Source organism: Myripristis murdjan, chromosome 18 (genome assembly GCF_902150065.1).
Source record: "Myripristis murdjan chromosome 18, fMyrMur1.1, whole genome shotgun sequence".
Lineage (NCBI taxonomy): Eukaryota > Metazoa > Chordata > Actinopteri > Holocentriformes > Holocentridae > Myripristis > Myripristis murdjan.
The window spans coordinates 13,330,679-13,351,898 of record NC_043997.1 but is presented as its reverse complement, the minus strand read 5'-3'; the positions used below and the strand labels follow the sequence as shown (position 1 = coordinate 13,351,898).

General features: G+C 42.5%; 1 protein-coding gene across 2 annotated transcripts in view; it reads right to left on the bottom strand.

Moving 5' to 3' along the window:
- Positions 1-20,142, bottom strand: part of rbpjb (recombination signal binding protein for immunoglobulin kappa J region b) — a 60,846-nt gene extending 40,704 nt beyond the window's left edge. For both annotated transcript variants that reach the window (XM_030075901.1, XM_030075900.1), the window contains exon 1: positions 19,969-20,142. In XM_030075901.1, coding sequence (XP_029931761.1) covers positions 19,969-19,988 — 20 coding nt within the window. In that variant the 5' untranslated portion in view covers positions 19,989-20,142. The remainder of the gene's footprint in view (positions 1-19,968) is intronic.
- Positions 20,143-21,220: the final 1,078 nt, after the last annotated feature.

The following is a 21,220-nucleotide window of genomic DNA, read 5'->3' as shown; positions in this document are numbered from 1 at the left end:
ATTGACTCAAATTTGTCTCCCCAATAATTGTGTCTTGCTGTTAAAATGAAAATGTAAAGCATGTTTATGAAAATGTGCATCTCATGAACTGGTTAATGAAACTATAAATACAAAACATTTTTAAAAACAAGGACTAAAACAAATTGGAGTTCCATACTTAGATTTCCTGCAAATGCTACCTGCTGGATCTAATTTTTAATTCAGATAGGACAATACCAAGAAGACATCTGTTTGATTTCCTTGCCCTCTTTAAAAAAAAAAAAATTGTACCAGGCCTTGTTATTTTTTAATATTGGCATAATCTGCTTTGTTTGCATTTGTTTAGGTGCTGAAGGTGTTATTTTGTGACCTGTTTTGATTAGCAGCCCAGGGGAGCACAGAGCAACTAATGAGGATACTTCACCACCATGTGGACTCATAACAGCCATGTAACTACACAACCCAGCCCCCCAGCAAAGTTCAGTTTTACTTTCACTAAATGCTGTTCAACTACAATGGACATCCTTAATAAAGTGTTTCCATACTGATGCTGTCAATTTTCTACAATTACTGTGGACACGTGATTCCAAATATGATATTCAATATCATTTTTACAGCCCAAGTGCACACATCCACACACACACACACACACACACCCACACACACACAGCTTAGCCAGACTGACACTTTAATTTCTCAGGGGCTGAACATAACAGCAGCCAGAGGGTGACAGAGCATATTTTGGTGGTAGCTCATTAAAACCCAACACCTCTAACCAACAGCAGATACCACTCTAAGACACCGGGTGAGACTCTGCACTAAGCCCTCCCCCAGGCCTCTTTCACAGAACACACACACTCAGTGTGCATCCCTTAACAAGAACTATGTGTTAAATCCGGACCTCAACTGTCACTGGACAGCAAGATGTAGACACCCACTTCTCTGGAAATTAGAAAAAAGTTCATGTAGTGAGAGACATGCCGTGAGGTAACTTCTAATCTCCATTTTAAGCAGCATTCACACATATTTTCCATTTCAAATCTGCATTTTTTCATGCTGACTTGACTGGAACATTTTGACCAGTGGTTATTACAATGTAATTTAGAAATGGCTAAGCAATGCGGCCACTCAAACATAATCATTCTGTAGTTTAAGATTATTTTTCACCACAAAAAGTAAGCTGCACCTGCAGCTCAATATCTTATTAAAACTTTTTATTGTAATTGATTTTACACAAGAACCTTGTTATAGACCGAAATGTGGCAACAGGCCAGCACTGCTGAAATATTTACAAGGAGAAAAATAGTCAGGCAGGGTGGAAGAGAACAACCTGTTTCTAATACCTCAATGTTTAGGTATGATTTTCCTTTTCAATTTTTAGTGTTTTTGCAATTGTGTGGCGCCTATGTCCATCTAAGCCACACATGTCCGTATATGCTACTGTACTTCTATGTATTCATTTATTTTCATTTCTTTATTTTTAAACTTCACTGTAAAGGTCTATGATCTATGATTTTTAATATCACCTCTGAAAAAGAAAAAGTGTCAATAAACGGTTTTGTTACCACCATCATCATCACCGTCATCGTCATCGTCATCGTCATCGTCATTATGTGTTAACACAGGGGTTTTCAGACGTTTTCACACTCTGGACCCCCGCAAACCACAATCAGCAACTATTTTCACTCTGATGTGACAAAATATGTTTGCTCTTAAACTGTTCAGAGGTCATACTTGAACCCTGACAAAACATAACTGACATAATAATTACTCATACTTTTTTTCTGTCCTAACAATTTCAAGTGAAATAAATTATAGTGAAATTAAAATATCCCGTATTTCACTGAGGACCACTGGAAGCCCCGACACACACACACACACACACACACACACACACCTCCCTATTCACATCTGAAACTGTATGAGATACGAGCTTTGGGTGTCTCCCTGCCCGCTTGGGTGCTGTGGTAACCTTCCTACCTTATCTGCTATTCAAACCATCTTTGCCAGAAACCAACAGCAATCATTACACATGAAATCAAGCTAAAACTGATTGCTGCAATCATCTATTATCATGCATTTGTGATGCAGCAGCAAGATATGCAAAATGACTGAAAATGTTAGCAAAAAAGGTTTTGAACATATACACAACAGATGATGCGAATGCAGCTGCAGTGAATTGATACATTAGTAATACGCTGTCTACTTTAAAATAAACTTCTGTCTAGAGCACTGTCTTAACCATCTCTGCATCTGCTGTGACCGTGCCACAAAGAGTGTGTGAGGAGCGAGAGAGCGAAGGTAAGGCTGCATTCCCTGACAGGTAGCATGACATATGAAGTATTGGTGATGGATAGGGATGTCAGTTGCTATGAATAGCGCATCGACCACCCACCTCCACATGCTGACACACAAACGCACGTCGACACACATGCACACGCGACGGGGGGCTGATTGAGAGAGTGTGAACCCAGACTGCCGTTCATTCCAGGATGTGTTTGACAGCTGTGACTGACAGTCCAAATAGTGCGGAGGAAAAAAATACACACATCAACGACTGAGGGTTCAGAAGAGACCAAAATACACACTCTGACATGTCCTCAGCAACAGTGCCAAACTCCACACACTGGAAAGCACATACACACACACAGGTTCTACTCTGCTTCTCAGACATGCAGCCGATTCCTCTCTCATAAATCAAAGGGTTCAAACTTGAGTTTTGTGCACCAAATTTACAACTGTCGGTGTCACGGTGCCTAAGTGAAAACTGAGGATAGATGGATGAAAAAAGACAGATTTTTTTTTTTTTTTTTTTGTTATAAATGGTAAGGTCGCATAGCCTACAGTGGAAGCTCATTAATCTGAACTACAGGCTATACATTTCTGGCAGTTAGCTGAGTGAATTGCAACGAGTGATTAGTTAGGGGTTTTGTGTCTTTGTGGCTCAATATGGAGATGCCAGCTATTGATGGGGATTAAACCTGTAACCTTTCAGTACTGGGATAGTCTCCCTGATCACTAAAAGGCACCCAGTGCAGTTTTCAATGTAAGCACTTTTGTTTTGTTTTGTTCTATTCATAATTTGTCACTAAAAAACATGCTGAGTGAACTTCTGACTTGGGCTGAGGCAATCATTTTATAAACAGGCGATTGACGATCATAGTCTGTCACCTGCAAAAAAAAAAGTGATAAAACAAACCAAAAAAAATCCTTCTGTGAGACAGGCAGCGTAGCCACTTTGACTGACAGGAAACCCAACATCAAAATCTGAACTATCAGTGACCTCTGATTGTCTCGCTGACTGATACCAAACAAAAACCGAGAACCAGCTAATCCGGAAGAGCCAATCCGCTGAATTTGCAATAACAAGTTAAAAGCAAAACAGTAGAGCTCAATAAAACTAAGAAATCACATCAGGAGCCATCACCCAACAGCATATGCTCAAACAGACAGCAGCAGATGCCAAAGTTTGACTGAGGGAACCTGGGAGAACCTGAGGGAATAACAAAATACTTGGTGACATGACTGGAAAACTGTGAGTAGCTAGTTGTAGATGTTTAGATGTCTATGAAGCTAATTAACTGAAACCACTTTGTAAAGGTTAGTAGTTGATTTGTCTTTGGTTGACCATTTTTTTTATTTTTCCTCTAGACTTTAGAAACCTACTGACCTATTGACACCATTGGTCCCTCTGTAGCCCTTGAACAAAACAACCCACACATAAGGGTTCATACGCCATTATTCATATGCTAAAGGTCAAGGGTGAGGGCGCAACCTCTGGGATCAACTGGAAGCTGTACACACACACACACACACACACACACACACACACATTAATCTTCAAAGAAATGATATTAACATTGAAAGTTGGGTCTGACTATAACAAAGCAGTGCTGTGGCTAGCCCCTTTCCACTCTGACTCTTTCTAAAGTCTTTTTCCTCTTTCTGAAAAGAGGAAGGGAGCTACACTCTTTATTTAAACAGGCTAGCTTCCAGTTAATTTCAGCCTCAAGAACATTTAAAAACTGTTCTGGCAAAAAAAAAAACTTCAGAGCTAGCAACTTAAAAAAAAAACTGAATGTTAAAAAGTAGATGCTCAATTGTATTCTCCATGATCAATGTGAGCAGAAAGAAAGTACAGTTAAGCCACTACATGGCAAGATGCTAACTTGAACAGTTTCAGTTTCAACCTACACCTAATTAAGTCCTGCTTTTTGCATACCTGTCACAGCAACAAATCAGGGTGGGTCAGCTACACTCTCTGAGGCCCCGTGTGGCTTTGTAGCCTGACTATCTGCGATTCTGTTATATCACACACACACAACGGCTCCAGGACAGTAAACGGAAACACCAGAGTCAGGGGAGAGAACAGGGCTGGGATAAGGGATTAGGCCTATAAAAGGTGTCCTACAAGTCTCTTATCTTCTCTAAACGCAGTGATAGGAGTAACAGCTTACAGCAAATGCCAAGATGCCAACCCCAAAGAAACAAGATAAAGCAGAATGAGGAAACACACAAGTTACAGTTTCCAGCAAAAATTCCTGACCAGGGGCCACACCTGGATACTGTGTTTTACAAAAATTAAAAAGGCAAGTTACATAACGCAGTGCTTGCTGGGTCCACAAAAACATTGCCGTCTCTCAAACTCCACTTCAGACCTCCACAAGCACACAGGAGTAAGCATTTGTCAAATTTGGGACAAAGAGGACAATGGAGAAAGAGAAGAGCCAAGAGGAGAGAAAGTAGGAGATTGATGAGATAATATAGGCTTATATAATATATAATGTCATATTAATATCTCAATTCTAGGCAAAATATCTTTTTTTGTTTGGACATGGCTGCTTTCCAATTCAGGCTAAGATGTTTTATGAATGTAAACACATAAAATACAAAGTGATTTGTACTTTGTAGTTCAGATGTGTTTAGCCCCCACAAAAAACTAAATGTATTTAGAATACCTGGTACTAGTAAAGCTATCAGTGTGTGGCATATTTATCCAAACAACTGAGGAGAGTGAAATGAGTGGTAACAGCTTATCTAACCAAGCAAGTACATGCGTGTAAAGGTGTGTGTGGATGACGGGACTAAACGCAATGACAGAAATTTGGAAATGCAAGCGTGCTGGCTACACTAACCGTAGCAGCCTATTGAGAAATACCTGTATCCTGAAGTCACAAACCCCTGCACACACAGTTACACAGGCTCCACACACCATGCATAAACATCAGCCTTTCCTTAAACACATACCAACTTCCTTAACAGCGCTGTGCCAATCTGTGTGTGGCCTGCAGCATGGATATTACGCACACATCTATCAAGCACGTATTTAATCATTGAGAAAAATCTGCCTGTGTATTCCTGTGCAGCCAAGTTTGGGCACTGAAACCGTATCCTCAGGCAACCCTGGACAAGAGTGGCAGGCAGGGGGTGGAGACAAGAACGAGGGAACAGGGAAAAAGAAGGGTGAATAACGGACAGCACGATGACAGAGAAATGGCTCAAGTCAGAGGCCGCCCTCTGCTCGGTGCCTGGCATGTGCCACCCTGCACGCCAACAATCACAAGAGCAGCTGAGGGCAGAGTCAGGACAAATATTCCCACAATCTTGCCTGTTAGCAACGTCCCTGTGGAACATCTGCAACCATCCGCGGGGGAGAGAGAGGATGGGGTTGTTAGGAAACAAAGGAGATTCAGTTGAGGAGATGGAGAAGGGCGAGATGAAAGGGAAACCACTTCGGGAGGGACATGACAGGGAGAATGAGGGGTACAATGAAGGAAAATGTGATCAGAAACACAAAAAGCAAGAGCACTGTAATCCCCTGTAAGAGATGAATAAGGATTTCAGGGTCTGACACTAACTCTCTGTTTAATCAGCCACTGTCTCTGGTGGGTGAAAAAAACATTACCAGAGACATTTTTAAAATCTTAATTGTAAGGTAAAATAGATTTCAAAATGTGATCAAATGAACAAACATCTAATCACAACACTGTCTTTTTACCTTTAATGATGGCAAAGCTATAAATCAGTTGTCTTCCTATTTCTGACTGTTGTCACACTGTTTTGCACTGCTGACTAAAATTCAGAATTTTGCCTACAATTTTCAAGAAACATAAGCTGTTAGGAACCGACTCAATATCACTCTAGAAGGTGTATCATGTGGCAACAAAAGCAGACCGCAGACATGTCCAATCAGAATAGCCTAATGAATGAAAGAATTTGTGGGAGTTAAAATTTTATATTCTGTGACTGCTGTAACCATGTGGACTTAAATGTACAGTATATTATAGGGATTTTTTTTTCCGGCAGCTTGATTTCTACATGACAATGTGTCTGGTAAATTGGTTTCACGTACCCAATACTGACACACCACATTTGACGGGTCATCGGCCCCTACTTTCAGACCGTGTCCAAAAAACTGAAACCCCTGTGGTTCTCTGCTGCTAAATGGACGGAGAATTACATTGACACTGCCAGGCTTAGGGGTTTGATTTCCACTGGAACCCTGATGCTAAAATTGTTTGCACTTGTGGAAATGAGAAGAAACTAAATCTACAGAGTATATAAAGGAAATGGGAACAAAAGCACATGGGCCAGCGTCAGACAATGGGGGGTTTGATGTTGCCCAACTCTTGCATGAGAGGATACACGCATGGGCAAAAAAGCAAAACAACAGAGTCATCTTGACTAAGTTAACTTACTGCTGATGAGCTGTATGACCCGCTGAGATGACTGACTGCAGATGGCAGAGGTCTGGTAGCTGCCCTGAGACGCCCCGCTGGGGGCTGAATCAAAGGCGGGGCGCACCAGCATGTGTGTGTGTCTGTGTGTCTGTGTGTGTGTGTGTGTGTGTGTGTGTGTGTGTGTGTGTGTGGATGGTCTGTTGGGTGGGTCACATTAGTCTGGGCTTGCAAGTGCATGCGTACATACACAGACACACACACACGCGTAACTAGGCACCAGCTCCATCTGTCTTTGACATGGGAGAGCTTAATGACAGAGACAGAAAAGCCAAAGAAAAGGCTTCCTCGTTCTCCCCCCTCTCTCTCTACCGCACTCTCTAGCATGAATGCTCCATATGAAGCCCTCTGGACAGACCTTTTAAATTGGTCTTTGCCTGTCATCCATCCAATAAGACATCTACTGTAGATGCACAGTGCATAGTGACAGTACACACGAAAAGGAAACACAATAATACTATTTAAAACCTTGGTGTATCTTGTGGCGTTTTGTTGTTATGTATATTTTGTTTCTGCAGCTAACTAGTTAAAACTGAATCAACTGTGTGATATTGGCATTTAATTGAGATTTTTTTTTAAACAATCTGAAACATGATTGTCAGCTGTAAGGTTGGTCAACCTCTGCAGGGCTTATTTGTAGACTCTATGATTTGAAGAAATGTTAAGTAAACATAATGAGAGAAATCCAGTATAGAAAAGAGAGAGCTCACTTCTTTCTCCTATTAAGCTCCATTGTAGCTGCCATGTGCATTACATTTGGCCAGTCTAGCAATGGAAAAACAGAATAAAACACAAAAACAGCAAAAAGGCCACCACAAATCTATAAATCTATAAATGTAATCTGACACAGAAGCAGGAACATGCTGAAAAAATACATATTCCTTTACTCAATATTCACCATCACGCCCCAAACTTCTGGTGAATACAAAGCAATATAGTTCAAATGACTCACTACAGGGTGTGTAACCAGCTTGAAATCTCTGTGACAACGTATACACACACACCCTTGATGCTTGTTCCATCTCCTCGGTGAAACCCACAGCTCTTGATTGTGTGTGCTCTCTGTATTGCCTGCCACATGGCTCCATTCAGTCTTCAGATAACACAAGTCCTAAAGTGTGTTACCCTAACACTTCTGATCTGTCACAATGGCCCTACAAAGAGGTTGAAATTGAAGTGAACTGCCTCAATTTCAGATATTTCAAAGGGAAACTCTGTACTACAGTGCAGTAGATGAAATCACTTCACTCGTCTGATACACCTCTGCGTTACGAATCACTCCAACAGAACTGCTCATGCTAGACAAGTTTGGTCTAGATGCATTTTAAACTTAAACTCAAGGGTGATTTTTGGGCTCGCTTTTTTCTGTTCAAGCAGACTGGAAAACAGCACTGGAAAACACTGGAAGACTCAGGGGTTACGCAGCACTGCTGCATCCATAAAACTCAAACAGTCTGGTTTCTTGTGTGGGTGAAACACCAGCCAACTGCTGGTTAAATTGTGTTGTGGCCACTGAGCTGATCTCCTCCACCAGCAACTCTGGCAAGTAATGTGTACAGGTCCTACTTTGTTCTAAAAAGACTTTTGCCTGAAATTACATCTTTGGATTCTAAAAAGTGACTTCAACCCTTGCATAACACTACGGCAGTACTAATGCATGTTTTCAACGTATAAAAATGGAACCAAATCAGCACCTAATGTGTGTATCATGCCAAGCCTGTCACAAACCTGTATCACAGCACTCAATAAAACAGAGCTTCTGAAATTTGTTGTAAGTTTTGTTAATCAGTTACTCAGTAGCAATAATGATCAATAAAGTTTGCAAATTAAATAAAGACCCAATTTGTTTTTTCTCACCCTCATAGATTTCTTATTTAACATATGGACTAACATTTAAGACAGACATGGCATAAAATTGAGTTATCAGCTGTAATATGGCCTATAATCAATCAGTACAAGAAAAAAGTAAGCCCTTATTAATGATAAACAGATGAAAAAGTACAGGAAATAGTCTAAAGCTATACAATAAATCAACCACTGATTAATCGATCATTAATGGCAAATCATTAACATCCCCAGTTTTGACACATCTTAATCAAAAGCTAATTGCATGGGACTAGGATTATCTGTGGGCCTCCAGTAATTTGTGGTAATTGCGGAGGACATCTGTGATCTTAAGCCCATGCGAATTGGCTATGTCTGTAATTTGTAAAGTAAATTAATAACCAATTTTTAAGCAAACACAAAGGTCACCTGATAATATTAGTGCAAATCAGCTTGTCAGTAATTTAGTGCTGATGTTGCTTATGTTCAATTCAGGTAAATATCTGGACTTGGCTTATCCTGTGCAAATGTGCCACACAAAACACAGATGTGGGGGATCATCTCTGAATCACACCAGGTCCCCAGGTAATACTAGCCCAGTGCGAATACGGCTAAGGATGTTTGAAACTGCTCAACACACAGATTGACATGAGTGCCATGCAAAAACTTCAATATTAACCCACCACCAGCACCCACTGTGACAAGTTAATTGTCCACCTGACATCTAGAAAAACTAGATGTCAATATGATGTTTATAATCCAGGTCCCCAGGTAATACTAGCCCAGTGCGAATACGGCTAAGGATGTTTGAAACTGCTCAACACACAGATTGACATGAGTGCCATGCAAAAACTTCAATATTAACCCACCACCAGCACCCACTGTGACAAGTTAATTGTCCACCTGACATCTAGAAAAACTAGATGTCAATATGATGTTTATAATCCAGCCCTCCAAGCATGCAGTTACAGAAATGACCGCACAAACAAAAAAGGCTATGCTCACACTACCACTGGATCTTCAAAAACAGATTTTTAAGTTTGCAAGATTTCACTGTGGCTGGAAGTATGCATCTGGGCATATTAAAAAACACAATATTTCCACTTTTAGGACAAAAATCAGATCTCCAAAAAAAGGTTCCATACTTGGAAAGGTTTCTGGTGTAAAAGATGTAGGCTATCCCTCGAGAAAAAGAAAGCCACCAAGTCCCTATCAACTCACTCAGTGTAACAGGACATTTTCACACCAGGTGCACACAAATGACACAGCTATCTCATAAATATCAGACCTTAATGAACCGATCTTAAAAACCACACTTAAGTGACAAGTGTGACCATAGCCAAAAACCCACATAGACTTGCTGGAGATTAGGGTTGAGACAGGTCATGTGCTTGGGGGAAGCTGTCAGGAAAAAAGAAGGGACAAGGCAAGGAAGCCTTGAACCCTGAATGAACCACTCATTCCCACTCCCTCCTCCTCCTCACTCCAAGCTGATGGCTCACTGCTATGAGGAGAGGAGACCAAGGAGGGCAGATCATGGGGAGTCCAGATTAGCGGTGGGTAGTTTGAGAATACAATGTACACCAGGACAAAACCCAACATAATCAAGAACTTGTTAAAAAGGAAAACAACCTCAGACTTATGGCAGGCTGATGTGTGTTTGTCAGTACAAATGTAAGCTATGCCGCTTTGTTCAAACACACAGAACTACATCTAAAAATTCCTGTGGAGATCCCAAGGTTTCCAGAGATACCAAATTTGTTCTGCCGAATTACAGGGAATCTCACACTTCAAGCAGTGTGAGTTGAGATTAAATTTATTTTACCATTTATAGGTGCACTATCAAGCCCTGGACAGGAACACAGGAAATGGTAAGGTTTCACAGCATCTCTCTTGATCACACTTCACCCGGGTGGGCGCTTGCTATCACAGTGCTGGTGGTGACATTGTGGGTAAAGGTGCATCACTGCTTTAACTAACCAAGAAAAAAACATGACATCATTTGTCAGCTTTGCTCACTGAAACCACAACCACTAAAAGGTCCCTGAGACCTTGCATCTAGTTTAGACAGCAAATAACAGAAATGCTAACAAGTGTTTTTTAAGGTTGATGAATCAAAAACTCTCCAATGTCACCAACACCTGGGTAAAGGAAAAGAAAAGTGACAAGTGTAAAGATCAAACTTTCATATTTTTGGCTTGAAGATGGCATTTAGAGGGTGTGAATGTCGTGTGAATGTGGTGACCACAAGGTTAGAGAAAGGGATCCTGTACTAAAATGTTACAATAGCCAGTGTGTTACTTGAACACCTGTGTGTCTAATAAAAGTATTCTTCAGAAAAACACAGAAACCCTTAACTGCTTTTTAATCGTGAAGAGAAATGCGCACAATCTCTGTTTCAAGTGCATTCTGGTTTTGTAGTGTTTACATCATATCAGGTTTGTAGATAGTGTCATTTATGGAGTTTTTCAGGAGCTATTGCTATTTACTTCAATTATGGTTGAGCCAGGCATCAACTTGACTGCATGTTTATATTAATACTTACGGAAATAATTTCAGTCAGTGGTTTATGCATGCGGTCTGAGCCACCCTCAGACTTTATAAGGGAGTTAGCCTGATATTACATTAATTTGTGATGCTGTCATTTAGCTTTGGGCGTTAACTAGTTTCTGAAACAACATTAGCTATGTTTTGGTACCATCAGCTCACAACTGCTCGGACATTATTTTACCATTAAAACAAACTGCAAAACAATATCAAAGTATCTTCTTAGTCTTTTCTGTTACCTGTTATGTGTCAAAGCTGAAGAGTGGACCAGTTACTAATTCCACCTAAAATGTAGAGTAATTTTTCTACATCAAGACAGGCTCCGATGTTGTTTCACTCAGCACTTAATGGTCTATTATTTATCGATATAAAATTCATAAACAGGCCAGGCAGGTGGGGCATAAGTGTATTATAAGCTGCGTGAATGACATTATGCCAAAGGAAACCCTGAAAATTGAGGTTGCAAGCAACACTAATTGATGGGAAATTTATTTTTTTCTTCCTGAAAGCAGCTTGTTTAGCCAAATGCAGGGCAAATGGCCCATTTATGACAGGGAAAGCACAGTTAAATTTTGATTTATTACTATTTTTAGGTGTTTTGTGTGTATATTCTCTGTTAATCTGACTGATAAGACATTATAAGTATTTGTCTATATATTCTAAATGTACTATTTTGTTGTTATGCATGTGATTTATATATAGAAAAATTCAATAACAGCAAGTAGTGTTTCACACTGCAGACGCACATGGGCTCAGCAGAGAAATGGGCAGGAAAAGCAGTGCAGCTATACCACATCTATGGGTAAGACAGCTTTGTACTGCCTCTGACACACACACATCTAAAACCCAGATTAAAAACTGTTCTGGTGGACATTAGTCTTAAGATAACAGCCTCGGCTAAACGCATTAACTTTAAATATAATTGGCCGTAAGTAAGTGGAGTCTCGTTGGCCATCTATCAGTTCAGTCCGGCTAACCACTGCTTTGCCCTGCCCTTGCCTCAAACCACCCGAAGCACTGACTGCACTGCAACAAGAAGGAAAAAATAGAATTCCTGGCAGAGAAAGATGAGAGAGAGAAAGAGAGAGTCAGACATTATGAGAAACCTCAGTGACCTTTAGCCCACATGTTGTGAGATCCTCAGCTAACCAACTGCAGACGTTGTGGCGCACATATGTGTGTGTGTATGTGCAGCTCAGCGATGAGTTTGTCACCTCAAGCCTGCTGCCTGGTTTCAATGATGTTGTCATGACAGAAGGGGTGCAGGGTTGTTCCTGCTACTTGTTCCTCTTCAAAACCCACTGTCTCTCCCGTACTGTCTGCTCTGTCATTATTAACTACAAGTCAAAACGGCGAGCCTTCCCCTAGACAAGAGATGGCATTTCAAATCTCACCCACAACCTCACTCGAAAAAAGATTCAATTACTCTACTTTCATATTCAAAAGGATTACTTCAGGTCCTGTTCTAATAATTTAGGCTATCTGGCTGGTAAAACAGCGAAACTTTCCTGGTGAAAAATAAAAATTATTTTCCTATCAACATTCTGGAAGTACCGAGAACACCAGCGAGCAGCCACAAGTGTGAGAGACGATCAGCCACAACACGGACAACCCCTCTTTGAGGGAGAAAAAAAAAGCATTGTTTCCCCAACCACAAATCAATAGTCTAGTTCCACAAACTGACACACGTCTATTACTTCATTGTGATTCTAGGCACAAGCCAAAACCTCCTGATGTCAACAGCCACAGGAATGCCACCAGGCGGATTTTTCACAGAGACCCTCTGGCAGCCTTGATGTAAAGAAAAAAAAAACAAAAAACAAGACAATGCAAAGAAAGGAGATAACAGTGTGCTTTTCCTGAGATCCCCACCCCTCTTCTCTTGCTCGATTCTTTCCCTCCAACATTTTCCTGACACTTGTGATAACTCTTTCTTGAGCCCTCCTATCTCTTTTCTCTGCCAAAGGGATGCAGGCTGTTCGTCTCCCTGGACTGCCATCACTTGCCTGGGAAAATAGCGGCAGTGGTTCACCTCGAGGCTTGCTTGCAGAAAATCATGGGCTGAATGTTCGAATTTGGGTTTTCAACACTGATGTCAGACATGCACTGAATGCCATGAATTGTGAGGTTTTTGGGGATAGTGTTACAGGAATAGTAAACTATTTGCTTTTCCACCAGAAGCCTAATTAGTTTCACAAAAGACAAGCAACAGAAGTCAAATTTTGAGAGAAAATAAAATGGATTTAATAAGGCCGTACCCTGAGCAACAGAAAGGGATTCTGCATAGCATCCTTGTTCCTCGTCTTGCACTGCTATGCTTAAAGTAAACGTAAATGCCTCAAACAAGATCTGGAAGAGACAATAACAAAAAATGCCTTAAAAAAAATCAAAGGCCTGTAAGAGTTAATCAACGACATAGCTATGTTTTCATCAGAATCATGACCCATTTTAGCTTTTACTTTTCAGAAATAAGACATTCAGACTGTTAGCAGAGCCTTTATATGGAGTCACTTGTAGTCTCAAGGCTAGAGCTACCTTTCCAAACAGGTTAACTATGGGCTGGCTTACTTGCTTGCCACTCCCTGCTTATCAAATGCAGTAACAGTGGCCGTTGCTTATAGCCCTAGGAGGTGTGGTTGTCAGGGGCTTTCCCAACAAGGGAGATCCAGGGTATTTTAGTAGCAATTCTCTGAAACAGATGAGCAGGCCTTGCGTGGTTGCATGGTTGCAGGATAATAAAAAGAGCACTCTGACAATGGCAAGGCACTTGACAATGCTTGTGAGCTCTGACAACCACGGCTGAGAATAACAAGGCAATTATCTGGGCCAATAGCGTCAGAAAATAAAGGTTCTCCCTCTAAGCCAGTCTCTGGCAAATTCTCCTGGTAGCTTAGAGCAGCATATTCTACTCTTATAAAGACGCCTTGGCACGACTCATTCCACCCCTATAAAGAACATGACTTTCAAAAACAAATCCCCCTTTCTCACCCCTGGGGGGAAAAAAGACAACCACCATGCTCTTCATACAGAAAGACAAAGGGGGAAGGAGAGGGGAAAAGCACTCAAAAGAATAAATTGTACTCCGTCAAACTTTTTTTCCCTTCTTGTTCTCAGTTGCTCCAACATAGGAACTGGGGAACAGTTTGCTCGCCGAAGAAGCTGAATGAAAGCAAACAAGAGTCAGACGAGGGGGGATCAGTTCATGTTTTCTGAATGAAACATCCTGACTGCAGAGGGACAGAGGGGGCAAAAAACGCTGACACAGTAGAAACCATCGCTCCCTTGGCGATGCTGTAATCGTTACGAACGGCAAAGGAACAGGGGTAGGGAAGGGCAAGTGCGGGGCTGAGGAAATTCTCTTGGAAGAGCCGAGGGGAGAAAGAATGGGCTGCTCCAAAACAAGCGAGAGGTACTTCCACTGTTGTCTCCCTCATCTCGTGTTAGCTTTCTGTCTCCCCTGTCCGCTCGCCTGTCTTAGCCGTGCAGCGGAGCCAACGCCAACAACAACACCATGAGGACTTGGGCCTCTATCAAACATGATGCTGGGGCTGTTTTCAAAACCACACTGGCTTTAGATTTACATCAGAATGTTCCGTCTTGTCCTCCCCAAGCAAATAGCATCAAGGTTTTGGGAGCCCCAGAGATAGAAGTATGAGCTCAGTCTAATGCATTCCTAGCCTTGCACAAGTAAATAAATGCCCTCTCGCCATGGATCTTGCATAAGGAATTTAACCCCCTATATCAGGCCCCTGGGCTTTGGGGAATTATGACATGTAGGTCCCCTCCCTATCGTCGCATCCACATGAAAAAGGTTAATCAAATACATGATCAATACAGGGAGCCACTGGCTCCCCTCAAAGAAGAAGAAGGGGAGTCGAAGTACAGAGATATACCACAGTGGGGCTAATTCACAATGACACACACCCTCTTCAACATGCACGCATGCTGGGTTGCACACTCACAAGCATGTGGATGAGGACCCAGAGAGAGGAGTGCCCGGCTGGCAGTGAGCCAAGTCAAATTACTCAAAAATGTGCATTTTTATTCCCTTGGGTTTCTCCTGTGGCCGTTCCCCAAAGAGACAGCGAGAGAGAGACAGAGACGGAGAGAGACAAATAGACAAACAGGGAAACCAGAGAATGAAGTCGGCTAGGGCGTGTGGTTCTATATTAAAAGGCACATCATCACTCGACCAAACAAGTTCAATCTGAACCCTGAATGAAACTACAGGCTTCGGGGTATATTTCAGTCATGTGAAGTAATGGATAGGCATGAGCTTCCAATACAATAGGCTACTGTATGCATGTGAATAAATCCCCTAAAGATGTCTGGCAGTGGCACGCTTGCTTTGGTGGTTTGCCTGTGACTTGCACCCCCCTCTCCTCACGTCGAAACACACACACACACACACACACACACACACACACACACACACACACACACACACACACACAGACACCTTTGAAGATTTTCATAGCTCCTGGCTGGATATAGGGCAGCTCTGGAGACTAAGTGATCCTGAGGTGACACAGAGATCAGGTTTTTACCAGCTTGTATCGCCTCCATCGTTAACCTATCCATCAATTCTGCTGCTCAGGTAGAAGAGGAACAGCGTGTGAGAGTGAGTGAGTGAGTGAGTGTGTGTGTGTGTGTGTGTGTGTGTGGACATAGGGGGTGCGGTGGGGAATAAATCGGCATCCCTTTTAACTCTAGCCCAAGCCTCTGCCATCATAAAGGTCAGCGCTTCGACATCTGCTCCTCTCTCTGAACCTCGCCTTTCATAAAGGGGAGTGGGGAAGAGGAGAGGACCCCAGGGAATGGATGCACGCGCGCTCTCACTCTCTCACTCATAAATACACACACACACACACACACACAGTCATGTCTAAATAAAAAAAGAAGACTGACACTCTCTTCCACATACACACACTCACCCACTTGAACACTGTCAACACGGCCCCAAAGCAAAACCCACACACTCCGTACTAACAAATACAAGCGCACACGGCTCGTCTCTCAAAGCCAGGCTCAGTGGTATCATTACACCAGCGAAGAGAGGCTCGCCTTTTGGCCTGACAGACTCCACCGTTCTTTTTTTTTTTTTTTTTTTTTTTTGGCTGGCGGAGGGGTGAGGGGGAGGGAGGGCGGGGGGAGCTAAATGGAATCCCGTCCCCCTGGGGCAGAGCAGAGGCAGCACTGTGTTGAAAGTGATTCATGCTTTTATCATCCCAGGTGAACAGTGCTGCTCTTTCAGCTATCACACTCAGTTTCTCTGAAAGAGGGAAGGGGAAAAAATTAAAGCAACACTAGCTGTTTTTCTTATTTGTTTTTTCCCCGCTTACATTTAGGGCTGTGTTCAGGAGATTTTAGCAGCTTTGTGTTATTGTGGCATCCTGCAACCTTCAGTATAATAGCAGGCTATATTGACCGAGACAGATTTGTGTAGTGCAGACAAAACAAAAAAAGGCTTCATTGTGCATGTTTTGTTTGTACACACGCACGCAGGACTGCAACAATTTCTCAGTGTTATACTGGATATGTGCATTTATCAATTCTGTGCTTTCACAATCAATATGTTGTTTTGTGCATAAAATATGAGACTATCTCAAAGAGAAGCCCGGCTGTTTACTGTGCAAAGCTCCAACACTGCAGATGTATCTCATGTGCGCAAACACCTGAAAAGAAAAATCCCACTCACACAGGCTGATGCGCTTGACGGTGCTGTAGTATGCCATATGTTATTCACACGAGGTTCGCCCGCTAGCTACAGTGAGCACGCACTTAAGCAGCTGCCTTATCTTGCCTAATGACTCTTGGAAACCAACTCTGTAGCTCCTACAGGTGTGCTACAATAGCTGGGATGGTCTGTAAGCTGAAATGCAACATAGCCAGAAGCTAAAAACAGTGGAACAAGTAATCGCAAAAGCATATTTTACCGGGAATTCATCATTTAGATTAAAAATAAGACAAATTAATCAATACGAATTGTCAGCTGCAGCCCTACATGTTCAGAATTCACCTCTAAAGAGAAAAAAACTAAATTGAGAGATATACAGCACCCATTTAAGTGGTTCCAGTGTTGTTTTGTGGTGATTTTAAAGTTCTTTTATGAGTTTATAAAGCATTGTGCAGGATTGAACCTGACTGGCAGAGATGCTGCTGTTAATTTATTAACAAGAAATGACCCCCAGGTTTTCAGTGAGTTTCCTTTTAAATGTTCCTGAAGTTCAAGATGAAAAACTTTAGCGAGGCAGCATTCAATGTTTATGCCCCCAGCTGGTGGAACAGCTTCCCAGAGGACATGAGGGCATCTGAACATCATGTTTTTAAACACAGGCTCAAAACATACCTTTCAGGCCTAGCTTTTTCTTTATGTTCTTGTGCTTTTATTTCATTTTCTTAGTGTTTTTTCTTAAATCGTCCAATTGCTTTTTTGTCCTACCATTTGTTTATGTTTCATTGTTATTTCATTCAGCATCTGAAAGTATCTGCATCTTGGTCTCCATTTGTCTTACTTTTTAGTACTTTATTTCTTTGTCAAACACTTACATATTTGTTGTCACTGAGCACCTTGTACTGCATTTCTGCGCCTGAAGGTGCTACATAAATAAAGGTTAGTTGATTGATTGGTTGATATTGGCATTGCACAGCCACTGCCTGAAGCCAATAAGCCCATCATTATTAAAACTAAATGGGGTGCTAAAAAATTATAAAATGCCAATGTGTGAAGCAACATGGACCAAAAATGGCCTACAGCAAAACACTACAACACCAGAATTCAAGAAATGAATGCCGCTGAGAGCAAATGCATTTTTAAATTCAAACGGCTACAATAATTCAAAGTCATTTCAGTGCCCCCATACATAATGCTGCTATAACAAGGACACAATACTATAATATGCCTATAGCTCTGGTACCCCTCCCATTCAGAGTGTGTGTGGGGGCAATGGGCTGTGGTCAGCAGCCTCTCTGTAGCCTCCAACCGTTGCTGTGATCAAGGCCTGCCACAAGCTCAAAAAGACCCCTTATGGCACTTAAATTTTCTGTTAAACCTCTTTCGCTCAGGCACACTCCCACCCCCATCTTCCTCTCAAACACTGACCCCCACTCCCTGCAACCCACTCACAGAAAAAAAAAACACAGACAGACAAATCTGGAGATATCATCTGGACAGGTGGCCAGCCACCCAGACCTGACCCGCCTGCCCTCTCGCTTGCTCCCCCCCTCTGCCCCCCACCCCCTCTCAACTGAAATCAGTTCAGGTCTGCTGGAAAGCCCCAAATGAACATGCACAGCAACCCCCGACCCCCCCTTCTCCTGCCACTACACACACACACACACACACACACCTCCTCCAACAAGCCCAGCAAATGTCTGTCACCCACTGAGCTGTCTGCAGGGATTATTGCCTCGACAGTACAAAAAAGGCTTGTGCTTGGCTAATGTGCAGGCAAATCATTTTAATCAGATAGGGTTTACTCCACAGACTGATCGTAGTAGAAAGGACAACCCTTAAATATGCCTCAGCTCAGTTAACTGGGTACATTTATTTTGTAAATGTCTGATTAAATCACTAATACACTCCATGTACAATAAAACAAAATTAGCAAAATTATCTGCTTAAAGGGACAAGATGCCCATCACATTCTCAAACCTCCCAGTCTACGTACAGTTTAAAAATGTTCAATTTCCCATTAAAAGCCTCGCTGGCACACTTATCACTGAGGCACTGGCTGGTGACATTTACTGAACATGCACAACGCATGAAGACAGCAAACACTGTGCAATCTCTATTTAACGGAGATTAGAAAACTTCTGAGATGAAACTAACTTCCAAAAAAATGGTTGAGCGGCTGGTTATTTAATAGTCGCTGCCAGGTAGGGAAGGCGTGCAGCAAATTTCATACTCATCTGATGGGAAACTACACCAATGGCTCAGGCTCAATCGGCGATTTGTACCTGGGTCTTTTTCACTTCAGATTACACTTAATCATAAACACACATGGATGAAGGTGTTTGCTTATGATGCGAGAGATGAATTGCGTCCTTAGATGCACTCCACCTCAAGCGATAACCAGTGTTAGGATCGGTGTTATATTTTCTAGGGAAACACACCGCTGTGTAACAAACACTATTTTCTACCACTGTCGTCTGCCTGGGAAACTACTCATAAAAACTCCACGCTAAATCGTGACTGCTGATAGGGACTGAGGGCTCCGAGCGTGGTTTTTAACGTGAGCACAGCCAGTTGCATGAAAACTATCGCACGGCGTCAACAAACGCAGTCAACATTTTGTACACCACAGTGAAACGATGCCTTGCTGACAAAGCCGCAACGTGTTTCAGACAGACATCGCTAGCTAACGTCCATTATCGGACAGCTAGCTGTGAAGTGGTGGATCACATTCATAACGGCTAACTGACGAACGCGCCTCGAAAACAAAACGCAAGGCTGTGAATAAAAGGGCTATTTCACTGTAAAGTCTGTCACAAAAGAGGGAGGGTAACATGAGTTTGTTTTGCGACCAAAGCCACACTGGTTGTATTTAGCTCGCTGGCTAGCCTGCTAGCTAATGGCTCGCCGTTGTCTGGAAAAGACCACCGAGGGTGAAGTGTTGCTTAGCTGGGGCTAACCCACAAAACACCGCACCGCTTTGCAGCAACAGTCAGTTCAGTCAAGTAACGTTAACTGCTCAAAGAAAAACAGTCGTAGGCAAACACATTCAAACAAAGAAACGACTTCTAGTGACTAAGCCAACAACCAAAACACCACACGGTGTCCGGGCTACTGCACATAGTCCAAAAACAGCATATTTCATGCCCATAACTTGGATTCTCCTCAACTCCGCTCCCCACCACCAGCCCCGAATCTCAGACTCACCCTGTCACAACAGGCGCCATCTTCCACAAACTCTCACCAAAACTCCAATACTCGCGATATCCTTTCTCTCTCCCAGCCCAACAATCCGCCGAGACAACAGAAGCAGACTGGAGGTGCAGGGACGAGGGAGAAAGAGAGAAAGGGGGTGGGTGAGGAAGACAGAAAAAAGGGGAGGCGGCGGGTAGCAAGAGAGAGAGTGAGCGAAAAGGGCAGACGCCACAACAACAGGCGTGGGAAACTTCGAGGATCACGCGAGGTTTGGAAAACTCTCACAATAGACGAGCACAGAGGGAGCGCCTCTTATCGCGAGATATGCGTGAAACGGAGTAGTTGTTTATCTTGTGGTGCTGAAATACTATTCCCACGTGTTTACCGGGTAATAAATTACAGCACCGATCGGTTTGGCATACAGCGCTAGTGGCGAGGAAACCCTCAGTTTTCCCAGGCTCACACACATTTTGTCGTATGCATTGTGTCTGGCCCAATGCAGCGTCTGAAACATCCAGTTCACACAGCTGGATATAATTTCCGCCCAAAATATCCCTTTTTTTTAATTTAATTACTCTTCCCTATAAGCGCACAGATAACAAGAATTAAAGACGACAAGACTGCAAGGACACGCCGAGTTGACTTTATAGGTGGAATTAACGGAGGATTTCTGCACAATAAAATCACAATTCCCTTGGGTAGCATTGCAGTTCCTGTTAAGAATGTGGAAACAATGGTGTGAACACATGTGAATGAACCATACAGGGCAGATTAGTGCATTGCAATCACATTGGGGAGTCCCATGACCACCCTCCTCACAGCCCAAAAACCTCAGTCAAAGTACAAGGCAGGCTATTATTTAGAATTATCATACTTGGGAATAAGGCATACACTTTTTTTTCTTTCTTTCTTTCATTCTGTCTTGTAGGCTTTCTCGCTGCCAAAGTGCACTCCAAAAAGTTATGTGTTATTTACACTGTCATCCCTGTCCCAAACAGGAGATGCCTGGTCAGTCTTGTGTATCTGGGAGGGGTTGGAAAGCTGTAAACCTTCATGTAGGTCTCAATCCCACGTGTCTTGTTGTCGCTGCAGCCTTCATTTGAATGTGTTTGGACTCTTTGTTCACTTCACAATCACAATCTGCTGGGAGTTTCCCCAACTTCAAAGAGAAAGTGAAGGTATCTAAGACCATACATGACTGCCAGTGTTTATTTCTCTGCAAGGAGGGGGAAAAAAGGTGCTTGGCTGAAGCAAAAAGACCAAA